This window comes from Babylonia areolata, chromosome 1 (genome assembly GCF_041734735.1).
Source record: "Babylonia areolata isolate BAREFJ2019XMU chromosome 1, ASM4173473v1, whole genome shotgun sequence".
NCBI classification, from domain to species: domain Eukaryota; kingdom Metazoa; phylum Mollusca; class Gastropoda; order Neogastropoda; family Buccinidae; genus Babylonia; species Babylonia areolata.
The window spans coordinates 61364309-61381808 of record NC_134876.1 but is presented as its reverse complement, the minus strand read 5'-3'; the positions used below and the strand labels follow the sequence as shown (position 1 = coordinate 61381808).

Below are 17500 nucleotides of genomic sequence, written 5' to 3'. Positions count from 1 at the left end.
CCCACGTTTACGCGTATGTACACGTGTGGACTATTACGTGTATGACCGTTTTCATCGCGCCATGTAGGGAGCCATACTCCGTTTTCGGGGGTGTGAATGCCGGGTATGTTCTTGTTTCCATAACCCACCGAACACTGACATGGATTACAGGATCTTTAACGTGCGTATTTGATTTTCTCCTTGCGTGCACACACGAAGGGGGTTCAGGCACTAGCAGGTCTGCACATATGTTGACCTGTGAGATCGGAAAAATCTCCACCCTTTACCCACCAGGCGCCGCTAACGAGATTCGAACCCGGGACCCTCAGATTGTGTCCCTGTACACGTTACTGTATCATTTATAAAATGTTTTATTTTATTGTGGTTTCATTGGTTGGTTAAATTTTATTTCTAATGTGAATCTATTTTGAGAGAGTTGATTGCATGAGTGAGTTTGAAAAATGACTGAATGTTTGTTCATTGTCTAACTTAATCTTTTTGTTCTTCTTTGATTGATTGACATGGATACTTCTATAGCGCCTATTCTCGGTCGAGACCAAGCTCTGAGCGCTTTACAAACACAGGGGTCATTTGCACAACAGGCTGCCTACTTGGGTAGAGCCGACTGATAGCTGCCACTGGGCGCTCATCATTCGTTTCCTGTGTCATTCAATTATATTTCAGACACGCGCACATATACACTCAGACATGTAGCATTTTACGTGTATGACCGTTTTTGTTTATCTATCCTGCCATGTAGGCAGCCATACTCCGTTCCCGGGGGTGTGCATACTGGGTATGTTCTTGTTTCCATAACCCACGGAACGCAGACATGGATTGCAAGACCTTTAACTTGCGTATTTGATCTTCTGCTTGCGTATACACACGAAGGGGGTTCAGGCACTGGCAGGTCTGCACATATGTTGACCTGGGAGATCTCAACCGTTTCCCCACCATGCGCCGTTACCGAGATTCGAACCTAGGACCCTCAGATTGAAAGTCCAACGCTTTAACCATTCGGCTATTGTGCCCGCCATCCATGCGAACAAAGACTAGTCCGTCAACCAGAGTATCGTGTCAGTTTGTCCGATTTGTTTGTTGTTATTGTTGGTCGGCAGGAAACCGTTATCAGGGGTGAATTTTTCCGTTGATGTCGAACAGTTATCAGAAGTTTCCCCGCATCCCCACCCAGCCACACCCTTTCTCTCATGTCGAACACTAGTCGGAAATGCTTCCACCTTCGCCTGTCCTCACCCAGCCTCACCCCCATGTCGAACAGTCTTCAGAACCCCCTCCCCCCCACCCTTCCCCATTTGAACAGTTACCTGAGGGACTTCAACCTTCGCCATTGCCCTCTTCGGAAAGACATTCCCTTCTCCCCATGTTGACAAGTCATCAGAGGGATTTTCACACCACCCACGGGTAGTTAGAGCAAAAGACACAGTTCCCCCTGATTTTCACGCCACCCACGGGTAATTGTAGCAAACGACACTTTCCCCTGATTTTCACACCAGCAATCGGCTCAGAAGGAATATCAATCGGTAAGTCAACTTTAAATGAATCTAAATCAACAGAGGTCAGTGTGCGCACCTCCCTGTACAAATGGGGGGTGGAAGATCTGGTGATTTTCAGATGACATGTCACACTGTAATGATCAGAGGACAGGGTGTGATCGACACACACAGAACTAAGCACCCTTTCTTCCAACTGTAATATAACAGTAAACACGTTACGATGTATTGACTATTCTCATAGTCATTGCTTGAAGAGAGAGACGGTGTGGGTTAGCGGAAGAAAAGAAACCGCTCTTTTCTCTGGGCTATAACCCAAGAAAAACAGCACTCAAATCAATTCAGTGCATACAAATCCAACACCATGCAGTCCCTGATGGTTGATGAATACTTGTGTTCTGCTTTCATCCAGGAATCTTTCCTCTCTATATACTACTATGTCAACATGCCATAGCATGCATGTATGGCAGTATGCACACATGTATGTGTACACTCATCAGCCCCCAGTCCTCATTCATGTCTTTTTCTCTTTCATATTTTCATTCTCTCACTCATTCAGTCTTTCTACTCCATGGGCAAAGTCTTTCGTTAACCAATGAGTAAATGATAAACAGAACAACAAAACCATATTTTATAATGACAGACTCAATCTTCACAATCTAACCCCACATTGAGATTCATATGCGTTAGATGTTTCAATGGAAACAGTTTTGATTTTTGCTGTTGTTGCTAGTATCCTTCCATATACTGGTCAACAACAGAGACGTTTTTTTTTCTCTCTCTGACCTGAACGATACCGGGAAACAATGTGAAACAGTGAGAACAGCAGCTTTCCCACGGAGTCAAAACCCCTAAGGATTTCCATGCATTCCACAGAGATCTGTAGAAGCCACCCAGTTCCCTGGTTGAGACAGGTTTCTGAGCGGCTACACCACCCATGTCTCTTTGGAAATGTCTGAGCCCAAGAAGGCCCAAGGCCTTGGGAACAAGACAGATCTTTCATTAAAAGCCCAGGAACAAAAGGGTCTCGATTTCATTGATTGTCACTGATCCAAAGCTGACAGGACCCAGAGAGTCCCTGAGAGAAGCAAAAGGAGAGGGCGAGTCGTGTCTTAATTTGGAAATAAATCTGAAAACTGAATGTATCTTTTTATCAGGTTTGGAATGTTCATGGACTCCAGACGCTTCTGTCTCTGTTGACCATAGCCCAAAGAGTGGGACACAGCAATACGAGACAGGGAGCACAGTGATGGGATTTGGCAAGCAAAATCAGCAAGAAGGGATATGGTGTCTTCAGGTACCATATGCCGAGGGACAGCCTCCAATTCTTGTTTCCACATGAACACTTCCCGGTTTGTGCAGGCACCACTGCAGATCAGAATCCTGATGATTTCACAGTTCACAGTCATCCGAAGAGGTCTGGTTGCTGAGATGCTAGAGACCTCGTATGGAACATGATGACCTCTTTGTTCAGTGGCATTCAAGTAGACTGTGAGAGTTGCAGTAGATGTGTGGTTCGTTTCTCTTTTGTATGTATTGATTACCGTGTTAACAGTCTGTCTCCTGTGAGAACAGTTCCTGGCAACGTTTCCCTTCTTCAGTTTGTTTTGTTTTGATTTTTTTGTGTTTTTTTTAATCTTCTGTTCTTTTTGACATCAATGGCAGCGATGTTTGGTTGATTGTGCCTGAGGTTAGGGTTTCCCTGCAGGATTTGGCATCATGCTGGGGGACGCTGAACGGTCCCTCGCTGGCTGGGTCACTTAACTCATAACTGGTTTTCATCTGCACATTAAAGTTTGCCTTTTCGGCAACTGTTTCATTGTTCTTTGACATTCCAGTAGTAGGTGTAAAATCACATTACTTGCGTGGTTCGTTTGCCCTCAGCTCGTCTGATTCCTGTCTTCTTACAGTCTGTGGTAAGCATGTTTCATGGGAGTGTTTACACATGCACACACACGCACTCATTAGCATACTTGTATAAACACACACCTTTTTCTGTTTTGGTTGCCCTGCTGGCCAGACATCTTCTCAGCAGGTGTAATGTTCGTATATGGATTTGTCCAAACGCTGTGACGCCTCCTTGAGTAACAGCTAAACTCTTCTACACATTCTAAGTTGGCCTTTTCAGCAAGTATTTCGTTGTTCATTAGTATTCGAGTAGTCGGTGCGAAAATGACAACAATTGCGTGGTTCATTTGCCATCAACGTGTCTTGATTCCTGCTTATTTAGTCTCTGGCGAGCGTGGTTCTATTACCTATATATTAGTATATAAAGAAGCTTTCTACCGCCAACTTAAGATTCCGTCTCGAGTTTTCGGATGTCCATGCATCCACTGCATTGACGTATGCAAGAGACTAAATCTACGCTGATTTTCCCTGGCTGGACGTGTCACTTCATCCGATTCCCGCTTTTTTTCAGTGTCTTCTCTCTAGCAAGCATGGTTTCTAGGAGGGCGCACACACACACACACACACACACACACACACACACACACACACCCCTCATGATACGCACACGCACATATACATACACAAACACTGCCACTGATTCGCCACTGGAATGGTTGGAAAACCTTTGAGATGTCATGAACTTAGTGTGTTGCTCAGTATAATGTATTTGGGAAAGCCCATAGAAACTGTTCCCTTTTTAAAGGAATTCGCGCAACGTCGGTTTCAAAAAGATGTCAATATTGGTCTGATTAAGAAATGATTGTGCTCTACCTCTCATGCGAGGCTTACGGCCGCTTTCTCTCTCTTACTTTCTTTTAGTCCGGCAATAAATGGTGGGATGGCCTTGTGCCAGTTTTTCTTTGGTACTCTTTTCCTTTTCTTAGGATTTCAGATTTTTCTACATGTAGAACACTCGTCGTTTTTGCACTACCAGCAAGCATGTCAGCTCGCTCATTTCCCCCAGAAAGTTCAAGTTCTTTTCGCTCAGCGTTGAACCAAGGACGTTTGTCTTCCATTGCTGTGATAGATTGAGGTGGTTCGGAAGTAGAGGAAAATGTATACACACATGCATGCACACACACGACCTTGCTTTTCTTTGGCATGACTTGATTACGGTGTTTAAAAGTCTGTCCCTTTTGAGCAAGGTTCCCGACGATGTTTTCCTTCTATTTGTTTTTACATCAATGGCAGTTGTATTTAGATAACAGTGCCTGATGTTATGGGGTCTCCCTGCAGGAATGGGCATCATGCTGGGGGCCGCTGAACGGCCTCTGGCTGGCCGGGTCACTTTACTCATAATTGGTTTTCTTGTGCACCTTTTAAGTTGGCCTTTTCGGCAACTGTTTCGTTGTTCTTTGACATTCCAGTAGTAGATGAAAACTCACATTACTTGCTTGGTTCGTTTGCCCTCGGCTTGTCCGATTCCTGTCTTCTTACAGTCTGTCACTGGTGAGCACGGTTCATGGGAGTGTTTACACACACACACACACACACACGCGCGCCAACGCACACACACACACACACCCCGCCCCCCCCACACACACAAACACACATGCGCACTCATTAGCATGCTCTAACACACTGACACAGACACCTCTCTCTCTCTATACATATATATATATATATATATATATATACATTTTTTTTTCTAATTCAACCAGTGGCAGCATAGATCTGGTCCCTTGAATACATCTGTGGAGTGTGGTCATGGACGTCCGAAAGCTCGTCAACCACTCTTACGTTTCGGTAGAAAGTGTCTTTTTTTATATATACAAGGCATAGAAAAACATGTCCCGAAATTTCGAGTAGAGACGACTCACTTATCTCAGCGATAAAGCAGGCATGCTTCTGTCTTTCTGTATTATGATAGATTGAGGTGGTCACGAAGCTGGGGAACACACACACACAAGCACACGCACACGCACACAGACACACACACACACACACACACACACACACACACACACACACACACAGAGGGTGAGGAGGGATGTCCATACGTTCCAAACTCTAAAAATGTGTTGAATCAATCTTGTTGCTCAATGCTCAGTTGATTTCATTGTCATATTTGAGCCAAACCTGTTCGGTGACAGAAAGAAAAAGAGTAGGATCTGGCGTTAATTACAAAGTAATGAAATTACCTCTTTGTTCAGTGGCATTCAAGTAGACTGAGAGTTGCAGTAGATGCGTGGTTCGTTTCTCTTTTGTATGTATTGATTACAGTGTTAAGTCCGTCTCCTGTGAGAACAGTTCCTAGCGACGTTTCCCTTCTTCGGTTGGTTTGTTTTGTTGTTATTTTTTTTTTTTTTTATCTTCTGTTCTTTTTGACATCAATGGCAGCGATGTTTGGTTGATTGTGCCTGAGGTTAGGGTTCCCCTGCAGGATTTGGCATTATGCTGGGGGACGCTGAACAGTCCCTGGCTGGCCGGGTCACTTAACTCATATTGGTTTTCATCTGCACGTTTAAAGTTTGCCTTTTCGGCAACTGTTTCGTTGTTCTTTGACATTTTCGTTGTTCTTTGACATTCCAGTAGTAAGTGTAAAATCACATTACTTGCGTGGTTCGTTTCGATTCGGCTTTTCGATTCCTGCCTTCTTACAGTCTCTGGTGAGCACGATTCATGAGTGTTTACACCCCCCACACACACACATACCACATACTCACTCACCCCCCCCCTCCTCCACACACACACACGCTCACACATAGGCATGCACCCATGCATAGAAATTACCGAGACGTAAAGAATATATCTTCAGTTTTCACAGTTCATGCACCTCTCAACCAACAATACACATGTAAACGCACAAGGTATATCTGCGTATCTGTGTCTGTATTGTTTTCGTTTTTGATTATTTGTTTTAACTGCAGAAGACACCAAGAGACGAAACGTGTCGCTTCCTCGTCTCGTTTTGTGTTGAAAACGTTTGTCCGTTCTCCGTATTAGCTGAGCACAGTACAATCACTTTCCTTAAAAAAAAAAAAAAATTTCTTTCTTAATCTTTTTTCTAAAAAAAAAAAGTTTGATCAGATTCTGGGTTGCCGTGCCGGATTCGCCATCACGCTTGAACCGCTGAACCGAAACGATCCCTGGCTGGCCGGGTCACTTAATTTATTATTCCGATTGTAGGTAGCGTTTCTATTTTTACTGATAGAAAACGTTTGATAGAAAAGAAAAAGTTTGATAGTTTCTAGCTGAGTTTCACTGCAGGATTTAGCATCACGCTCAACGGTCCCTGGCTGGCCGGGTCACCCAGTTGTCAGCTTTGGTTGAAGGAAATCCCCCTTTCTTAAAGTTTGTTTGATAAGGCCTACGTTCAGGTTTTCTTGAGGATTCGGTATCATGCTTTGGGCCGCTGAAGTCAGCAGTGGTCACCAGTAGCCAGACAGTAATGGTCAGTGGTGAAAACCTGCCAAGAGGTCTTAAACACATGTGAAAATAAGGACGGGGTGCATTAGGATGTAAAAACAGACACGTTTGTGTGCATAAGGGGTGGGGGGCGCTTTGGGACATGGGGGTGGGGTGGGGGTTCTTGAACGTCCCACGGGGGACCTACGGAAAGGGTGTGTGTGTGTGGGTTGTGGTTGGGTTGGGGGGCACCATTTTGGACGTTACAACGGATTTTGTTTCACCCCTCACAAAACGGACACATCATCGAAAACGATTTTAACGAACAACCGGAGGCCTACGTTTTCGACGATACTGATGCTCACTGTATCAGAGACTGCTTAATCTGTTCCCCTCTATTAGAAGCGAAAATATTTCAAACCGGAGAGCACAGTATAAGCGGTTATATTTCTCTAGCGTGCTTTACATGTTGTTAGACTTATCTTCTATATCCCAGATGACATTCGGCTGGATTCAAACCAAAACTCTTTTATCCCAGTAGATATGACTGACCGGGCGGGAAAAAAAAGAGAAGAAAACAGAAAGAAAGAGAATAAAGGAAACATTAGTCTGCGTCGTCAGTTTTCAAGTTACCTGTGTCGAGTAGGGCGTGGCCGGTATTTATCAAGAGTACAAACGGGAGATAACGCAGTCCGTGACCTGCTCTCACCTCTCCGAAGGGCCTGATGATATACGATTGGGACCGTGCATGTGTGAGTGTCGGATGTACTGGCAATGTGTACACATTCCCCACTACACACACACACACACACACACTTTCAAAGAGTTACTTAGCAAAAAATAAAATGATTGAGAGGGAAGGAGAGAGAGGGAGAGGGAGAGAGATTCAGAATGGTTTAATTGATGTACTTTGGTCATTGGCATATATACTTAGCATGTATATCTCTCGCTTGCAGTATCTATGACTGATTCTAAACGGATTGAGAGAGAGAGAGAGAGAGAGAGAGAGAGAGAGAGAGATGTGGTTGAGTGACTGGTTCGGGCATTTTATTATAAGAATGCCCTACTGCGAACTTCCTGGTTCAGTCTTTTGTGCGTCACTTGTATTATTCTCTCTCTCTCTTTTCTTTCTCTGTTTGCGCGCGCGCGCGCGCGCGCGCGTGTGTGTGTGTGTGTGTGTGTGTGTGTGCGCGTGCGCGTGTGTGTGTGTTCTCGTGTGTGCGTGCATGCTTCCGTGCTTGCGTACATGCATGTGTACTTGTGCAACAGCGCTCGCGCGCTGTGATCCGCATTATAGGGCGAAAACTTTCTCATCTAAACCCTGTTGAAAGTATCACAAGTTCTTTACAATTTCTTGAATGTTTTGCATTAAGATAACACAACCCCATGAAATTTCCATTTTTGAATGTTCTGTTTGCTAACATTGCAACCTCCCGCAAATAATATGGATAGCGTCGTCACATTCTTGTTCTGCTACCTGTAGTCAACAGATCCCTATTTGAAAAAGTAAACACAAGCTGAAACAGATTACACATCCTGATAACTCAACCCCCCCCCCCACCCCACGTCCCCACCCCCCCCCCAACCACCCACTCACCCAGTCCCCCAAACGGCATGACCGCACCTATCTGCTTACGCTTACATAATATGTTCACAGGTCACATGCGTTTTCATGTCGTGCTTTTCCACCCCAGTAGGTTATGTATATCCAATGCTTTATTCGTCAGCCCGTGAAATTCTGTCCTGGTTATATGATTTGAAGCAAATATTGATGTAGCACATACGAGAATTTAATCATTTGGTGTCGAAGACGACTAATGTAGCCACATTGCAAATGCTTGAGAGAGAGAGAGAGAGAGAGAGAGAGAGAGAGAGTCTGAAGCCTGAATGGTTTATTGTTTAGGCCTTTCTGCCCGTGACAAAAGGGGTAAGGGGGTGGGGGGAGGAGGGAGGAGGGACTTCCGTGTTAACATCCATTATAAAGAACAGCGTCAATATATGAACAGTAAACAAGGAATAGAAAAGAGAGAAAGGACAGAGTAAGGCAGAGAGAGAGAGAGAGAGAGAGAGAGAGAGAGAGAGGGGGGGGGACAGAAAGAAGAAAAAGACAAAAAGATAGATGGGCAGATTGGTGTGTAATCATGCGTCATTAACTAAAGATAGACTTGTTTCTATGGGTGAAAGCTTTGGACAGCACGCACGCGCGCGCGCACACACACATACACACACACACACACACACACACACACACACACATATATACAGAAAGGTGGTCGGGGCTCGTGAATCAGTGACTTATCCATACCAGTAATTTCACTACTGACCATACACTGACTTCCTCGTTCGGCTTTCGAACAACCTGACACACGTTCGTTATCTCCTGACATCAGTCTCATTGCCGGCACACGGTGACGAAATGAACTGCCAAGGATCCGTCATTTCAGCTGTAGCTGCTACACGTGCAATTAAACACAGGAATTGGGCAGTCGCAAAGTTGGCATCCTGACTTGAATACCCCATAATCATGGCTTAAGACACGCACGCACGCACGCACGCACACACGTGTAACACACACATACGCGCGCACACACACACACACGCGCACACACACACATTTTTTTTTACTTTAAGTTGTGTGCCTTGTAAATGGACAGGGTCACCAGGTTAATGTTACCACTGTGTATGTGTGCAGAGTCCTCAACGAAGCTTCCATTCTTCACAACCTCAAAACCCGTTATGGACGGAATCACATCTACGTGAGTTGTACATTAACACTTCTGGTCGTTGCAGTTCGAGCCCTTGACTGCTGAGTCTGGTGGTAGATCAGTGTAGCACTGGTTTTTAAGTGCTGTTGCCGCTTTTGTGTTTTCGTAAGCAATGTCGCTGATTTTGCTGGACAAAAACAAGGCCACATTCCCCAGAGGAAGAAGTCCAAACACAGAATCGTTACTGACATCCGGACCTGTAAGCTGTGTCTTGTCCCAGTGAGGTGACAGCCCGTTTCACTGACATCCTGACATGTAAGCTGTGTCTTGTCTCAGTGAGGTGACAGCCCTTCACTGACATCCTGACCTGTAAGCTGTGTCTTGTCTCAGTGAGGTGACAGCCCTTCACTAACAACCTGACCTGTAAGCTGTGTCTTGTCTCAGTGAGGTCACAGCCCTTCACTGACAACCTGACCTGTAAGCTGTGTCTTGTCTCAGTGAGGTGACAGCCCTTCACTAACATCCTGACCTGTAAGCTGTGTCTTGTCTCAGTGAGGTGACAGCCCTTCACTGACATCCTGACCTGTAAGCTGTGTCGTGTCTCAGTGAGGTGACAACCCTTCACTTGTCTCAGTGAGGTGACAGCCCTTCACTGACATCCTGACCTGTAAGCTGTGTTTTGTCTCAGTGAGGTGACAGCCCTTCACTGACATCCTGACCTGTAAGCTGTGTCTTGTCTCAGTGAGGTGACAGCCCTTCACTGACACCCTGACCTGTAAGCTGTGTCGTGTCTCAGTGAGGTGACAACCCTTCACTTGTCTCAGTGAGGTGACAGCCCTTCACTGACATCCTGACCTGTAAGCTGTGTTTTGTCTCAGTGAGGTGACAGCCCTTCACTGACATCCTGACCTGTAAGCTGTGTCTTGTCTCAGTGAGGTGACAGCCCTTCACTGACACCCTGACCTGTAAGCTGTGTCTTGTCTCAGTGAGGTGACAGCCCTTCACTGACATCCTGACCTGTAAGCTGTGTCTTGTCTCAGTGAGGTGACAGCCCTTCCCTGACATCCTGACCTGTAAGCTGTGTCTTGTCTCAGTGAGGTGACAGCCCTTCCCTGACATCCTGACCTGTAAGCTGTGTCTTGTCTCAGTGAGGTGACAGCCCTTCCCTGACATCCTGACCTGTAAGCTGTGTCTTGTCTCAGTGAGGTGACAGCCCTTCCCTGACATCCTGACCTGTAAGCTGTGTCTTGTCTCAATGAGGTGACAGCCCTTCTCACTGAAGTGACGAGCATGCATGTCAGTAGCAGTCAGAGGATGGCTGATTATTTTGTTTGCTCATCTCTTGTCATCTTTTCTGTAATTGTATTGCATTGCGTTGCGTTGCGTTGCACAACATTACTTTTCGTCACAACATTGCGTTGTATTGCGTTGCGTTGTGTTTTGTTGTGCTGCGTTGTGTTGTGTTGTGTTGCGTTGTTGTGTTGTGTTGTTGTGCTGTGTTGCTGTGCTGTGTTGTGTTGTTGAGCTGTGTTATGTTGTTGTGTTGCGTCGTGTTGCGTTGTGTTGCGTTGTTGTGTTGCGTTGTTGTGTTGCGTTGTTGTGTTGCGTCGTGTTGCGTTGTGTTGCGTTGTGTTGCGTTGTTGTGTTGCGTTGTGTTGCGTTGTGTTGCGTTGTGTCGTGTTGCGTTGTGTTGTGTTGCGCAGCATTACTTTTCGTCACAACATTGCATTGTATATTGCGTTGCGTTGTGTTGCATTGTGTTGCACAGCATCACATTTCGTCACAACATACTTCTGTGTGTGAAATTCAGGTTGCTCTCCCAGCGGAGACCGCGTCGCCACAGTACAGCGCCATCCATCCATACTTTTCTTTCCTTTTTTTTTTTCCTGTCTGCAGGTGTATTATTTGTTTTACCATCATTGTGAATTGATTTTTTTTCCTACCATAATTTTAACAGGGGAAGTCCTCCTTGATGCCATAGAATCTTTTACGTTCGCAAAGTTTTGCGTGTTGCACACGGGACGTCACCCTGAAAAGACTAGCACCCAGGCCACGATTCAAGGACTAGATGATTGAATGGGGGCGGGGGGGAATGGCGGGGCGGGGGGGGGGGTGGGGGGGGGGGGGGGGATGGTGATAACATTCCGTTCCGTGTATGAGACACGCACCCATGGCAATTTCTGTCCGGTCCTCGGCGGGACCACCGCTCCCTGAAATGAAGACACCAGTGTCAGGTGCAGTGAATGTGGCCCGAGGGAGTCAGCGACACACTGCGTGACCTCTGTCTAGTTCCGGCTGTTAATTTGCAAGTTATCTCTTGCGCGCTTTATCTCTTGAATGATATCTCATCATTAGGAAATTTTCGGCTCCAGGCTCTTTCGCGTGTCCCTGCTCATCCATGCATGCGCGCTGACGGGACGAGCGCGCGCGCGCGCCCTCTGTGTGTGTGTAATAATATGTATTTATATATGTGGGTGCGTTGTTTGATACATATATATATATGTGTGTGTGTGTGTGTGTGTGTGTGTGTGTGTGTGTAATATGTGTTTATATATGTGGGTGCGTTGTTTGATATATATATATATATGTGTGTGTGTGTGTGTGTGTGTGTGGACACAGACGTACATCGGCAGTATCCTGGTGGCGGTCAACCCCTACAGGCCCTTCAACATTTACGGCCTGGACATGGTCACACGTTATGCCGGACATCAGATGGGGGACCTGCCTCCGTGAGTACACACACACACACACGCGCGCGCGCGCACGCACACACACACGCAGACACACACACGCACGCACGCACACATACACACACACACACACACAGACACACACACACACACACACACACACGCAAGCACGCACGCACATACACACACGCACACATAATACGACACACCACACCACACCACACTACACATTTTTCTCTAAAATTTTGAAATGGAAAAGACAAAAAATCAACCCCGATGATAAAGGAAATAATTATTTTTGATAAAAAAAAAAAATGAGGACTTCCCACGTTGTCACATTGTGAGAAAGCGTAATGGCGCCAATACAGAGAGTCCGTGAGGGTGTGAGTTCGAATCCCACTCTCGCTCTTTCTCCAAAGTTTAAAACTTGGAAAATCTCAACTGAGCGTTTCGTCTTTCGGATGAGACGTTTTAAACCGAGGTCCCGTGTGCAGCACGCACTTGGCGCAGTGAAAAAGAACCCATGGCAACGAGTGTGTTGTCCTCTGGCAAAATTATGTGAAAAGAAATTTACTCTGATAGGTACACACAACTATGTATAAGCATGCACTCAAGGCCTGGCAAGCACATTGGGTTATGCTGCTGTCAGAGGAGGTGCAGGGTAATGTGTGTGGTGTGTGTGTGTGTGTGTTGGAACTCATGTACGTTTATATGTATTTAACTGTGCTTTCATATCTGTGAAACTGCATGTTTGGTGCATATCTGTTATGCATGTGTGGGTGTATATGTGAATGTGTGTCTTCATGTTTTACATCTATTTGCTTATTTATCATCATTGTTTATTTATTTATTTATTATTGTTATTATTTTATTTATTTATTTATTTATTATTATTATTATTATTATTATTATTATTATTATTACTACTACCTTTAAAAAAATTTATTATTTATTTATTTATTTGTGTAAGCTTATCTATTATTTATTCACCTTTTTTTATTTTTTCCCTCAAGGCCTGACTAAGCGCGTTGGGTTACGCTGCTGGTCAGGCATCTGCTTGGCAGATGTGGTGTAGCGTATATGGATTTGTCCGAACGCAGAGACGCCTCCTTAAGCTACTGAAACTGAAACTGCTGTCAGGCATCGGCCAAGCAGATGTGGTGTAGCGTGTATTATGGTTTTGTCCGAACGAATAGACGCCTCCTTGAGATACTGAAACTGAAACTTTTTTTTTTTTTTAATTTTTTTTTTCAGACACCTGTTCGCCGTGGGCAGCGCCGCTTTCGGCAAGATGATGAAGGAGAAGGAGAACCAGGTGTTGGTGATCAGGTATATCCAGATCCTGTCTGTTGTCGGCTATGTCAGTCTGTACGTCTGTACGTCTGTCTGTCCCCAGTGGGCACACGAAATAAACTCCTTGCCTTGCCTTGCCTTGCCTTGCCTTGCCTGTCTGCGTACCTGTTTGTCTGTTAGTGTCTGTTGTTGTTTTTTTCTCACTCGGCTCTGTCTTGTCTGTACGTCTGCTGTCTGCCTGTCTGTCTGCATTGCTGTTTGTCTGGTTATCTATTTGTTTCTATTGGCTTTGTTTGTCTTGTCAGGATGTCTGTCTGTCTGTGTCCCACTGTCTTATTTTTGTTTTATTTTGGAAAAAAAACGAAGTGAACAAAATAGTGTGAATTTCACATTTCTCTTTCTCCCTCCCTCCCTCCCTACCCTCTCTCCCCCCCTCCCTCCCCTCTCTCCCTCCCTCCCCTCTCTCCCTCCCTCTCTTTCCCCCTTTCTCTCTCTGTTTCTATCGCTCTCTGTCTTTGTCTGTTTCTGTGTCTCTTACTATCTCTGTCTCTCTTTGTCTGTCTGTCTTTCTTCCCTCTCCCCCTCCTCCTCCCCCTTGCCGCCCCCCCGCCCCCCAACTACTCATTTCGTGGTAAAGAGAGTGATTAAATCCGATGAGGACTAACATATCATAGATAAGCTCTGCCATCGCAACCATATTTATCATTGTGCCCATTTTCAATAGAATTTGCAGTTGCAAACAGGCATGAAACCTGTGCAGGGATAGAAGAGGAGGAGGAGGAAGAATAACTACTGAGCCGAGCATTGGTTGCATGTGTCATGAGTTTCTGGCAGCTATCGTGCTGCTTACTGTGGCTATATCCTGCTTCCATCCTCAGTGTGTGTGTGTGCGTGTGTGTGTGTGAGAGTAGGGGAGAGGCTTAGATAAACGTTTTTTTCCCCATAAAGTTAATTCAGTTCACAAGAAGAAGGAAAACGGGCGTGACACGCAACTTTGCAATCTGACACCCTTTCCTCCACACTTCCTGTTTGCTCGGTTGCTCCTTTGTTCGTGCTCGAGCACACATGACACACGCACACACGTGCGTGCGCGTGCGCACACACACGCGCACACACACACACACACACACTCTCTCTCTCTCTCTGACACATAGTCATGCACGCACACGCACGAAAGCACGCACCCCCTACTACACACACGCACGCACGCGCACGCACACACACACACACACACACACACATACACACACGGACAAGAGGAATCGAGAGAGAGAGAGAGAGAGAATCACATTTTGATTTGTTTTATTTCACATGGATATTTTTTTAAATATATATATATATACTTTTAACTATTTTTGATACTTCAGTTGAAACCTTATTTTATCTTGATCATGTCACAATACAAATGCAGTCATGAAATCAACAGGACAACAAAGACTTACGTTAAGTCCTGTCAAAAAACTATCAACAAAACATCTCTCCCTCTCTAATATATATATATATATATATATATATATATATATATATACATATATATATATATATATATATATATATATATTCATTTATGCATACATACATACTTAGAAACGCTGATTGTGTGACGGATATTTTGTACAGATAGAAGTTAATACATTGGAGCATGTCTGTCTGTCTTTCTTTATCTCCCCTTCTCTCTTCCCCAGAGCTGGGTATGCGAACTTTCGTTTCTTTTTTGTTCCGTTCCATTTCGTTTCGTTTTGTCCGCCCGCCTCTCTGTCTGTCTCTCTGTCTGTCTGTCTGTCTGTCTCTCCCCGTTTCACCTCTTCACCTATCCCCCACTCTTTATGATTCATAATTTACAACATAATTTATAATTTGCATATTATAATAATAAAAACAACAACAACAAAAAACAGAGCAATATTTCCATTCCCGTTTCCTTTTTTTATCATCTCCCCCGCCCCCACCCCATCCACACTCCACTCACTCCCTCGATGTATATGTTCATGGTATTTCCATATTTTCCTATGCTCACTCCTCCATTCATTTTATGGGCAAATGGCCTGACAATTCGACTATATCCTGCGTTCCTGTGTCCTACCTATCAGTCATGCATCCTTCGTTTTTTTACCCTCCACCCCCCCCCCCCCCCCACCCCCCCGAAACCCCCACATAGCGGAGAGAGCGGTGCGGGAAAGACGGAGAGCACCAAGCTGACCTTGCAGTACCTGGCTGCAGTGAACCGCTCCGGCACCGACCTCATCACGGAGCAGATCCTGGAGGCCAGCCCTCTCCTCGAGTCCTTCGGCAACGCCAAGACCATCCGGAACGACAACTCCAGCCGCTTCGGCAAATACATCGAGGTGTTCTTTCAGCAGTGAGTTAGTTCCCTTCTTGGGTGGTTTTGGGTTTGTGGTGTGTGTGTGTGTTGTGCTTGTGTGTGTGTGTGTGTGTGTGTGTGTGTGTGTATGTGTGCAAAATGGTAAGCAGTTTTTGGTTATTATTATGTGTGTGTGATGTTGGAGAGGGGGGTGGGGTGGGGTAGTAAACACCGTGTGTTCGTGTACTGATGCGTATTGTGATTGTATTGGATGTTACGAGGTTCACTATTTCAAGCACTCAGGGAAAGTTCCGTATTAGTGCTATATCATCATCATCATCAGCAGCAGCATCATCGTCATTGTCGTCATGAAAGTCATTATCATTGTCGTCATTGTGATGATCATTATCATAATGAAAAATGTCTGTGCCCCTGCTGTTGTTGTAATTACTGTAATGATTATTATCACTGTTTGACAGTGGTGCCATCGTGGGAGCCAGAACTCTTGAGTACCTGCTGGAGAAGTCTAGAATCGTCACCCAGGTGAGTTAACTGATCGCCCGCACCTGCACGTTGGAACTTTAGCTCTGTCGTCCACTGCGTCTTTGCGTGAACATTAATTGCAAAGCTATGGTCAGAGCCGTGAAGGCATGAGTGCGTACGTTCCTCATGCTGTTTAATTATTAAGTTGTCTGAGACGACAAGACCCACAAGCAAGGCCACGTAATAAGCGGGACCTTTGCTAAGTATCTCAATGCAGTAATCTGGGCATACTTCTTAACACATGAAATGACTACTCCAGATTTTAGTGTTGAATCCTTCCTGAGCTTTCATGCATTTTCTCATTCTCAAGCTACACGTGGTAAGACGGAAGCTAGATAAGTATCTGAGTGCAGCCATCTCTGGGCATACGTACGCATAAAATGACTATTCCACCTTATTGATGTATCTACCCTACCTGAGCTTTGACTGCATTTTCTCATTCTTTCAGACCACGTGTCCATGGCGTGCACCCGATCGCAATGATTTAGGTATGCCCAAAATAACGCCGGCTCTCGGAGAAATCTATAGCAGTTTCAGCACTCTGGAACTGCTTTCCTCAAAGCTGTCACTGGACCAGAACAGAAACTATGTTGACTCGCATGTAGCGGTGCTCCTATTTCGATGCTGTTTGCCTACCGTTGTTGTTGGTGGTATTGATATGAATTATTATTCGAAGAGGTCGGGTGGCTGCTTGCTTACGTTCTACTACATCTTTGATATTACTGACAACATATACGATGACTATAACAATAGCGATGAAGGCGACGACAAAGCCTTTATACTTCACCCCCCATTTCCGTTTACTACGCCAGTGCGCATGTGTGTGTGTGCGTGCTTGTGTGTGTGTGTGTGTGTGTGTGTGTGTGTGTGTGTGTGTGTGTGTGTGCGCGCGCGTGCACCTGTGTGCGTGTGCGTGTTGCGTGTGTGCAGGCCCCGGAAGAGAGGAACTACCACGTGTTTTACGAGATGCTGGAGGCCCTGGGTGAGGAGGACAAAGGTCGCTACGGTCTGCAGACTGCCCCCAAGTACTTCTACCTCAACCAGGTAAAAAAAAAAAAAAAAAAAAATGTGGAGGGTCCCAGGTTCGAATCTCGGTAGCGGCGCTTGGTGGATAAAGGGTGGAGATTTTTCCAATCTCTCAGGTCATCATTTGTGCAGACTTGCTTGTGCCTGAACCCC

At 45.4% G+C, this 17500-nt stretch overlaps 1 protein-coding gene across 2 annotated transcripts in view; it reads left to right on the top strand.

The window, feature by feature from the left end:
- The window catches only part of LOC143284936 (unconventional myosin-XV-like), a 186892-nt gene that overhangs the window by 43471 nt on the left and 125921 nt on the right, over nt 1-17500 (top strand). For both annotated transcript variants that reach the window (XM_076592104.1, XM_076592107.1), the window contains exons 3-8: nt 9481-9544; nt 12113-12222; nt 13438-13512; nt 15635-15835; nt 16258-16321; nt 17252-17365. In XM_076592104.1, coding sequence (XP_076448219.1) covers nt 9481-9544; nt 12113-12222; nt 13438-13512; nt 15635-15835; nt 16258-16321; nt 17252-17365 — 628 coding nt within the window. The remainder of the gene's footprint in view (nt 1-9480; nt 9545-12112; nt 12223-13437; nt 13513-15634; nt 15836-16257; nt 16322-17251; nt 17366-17500) is intronic.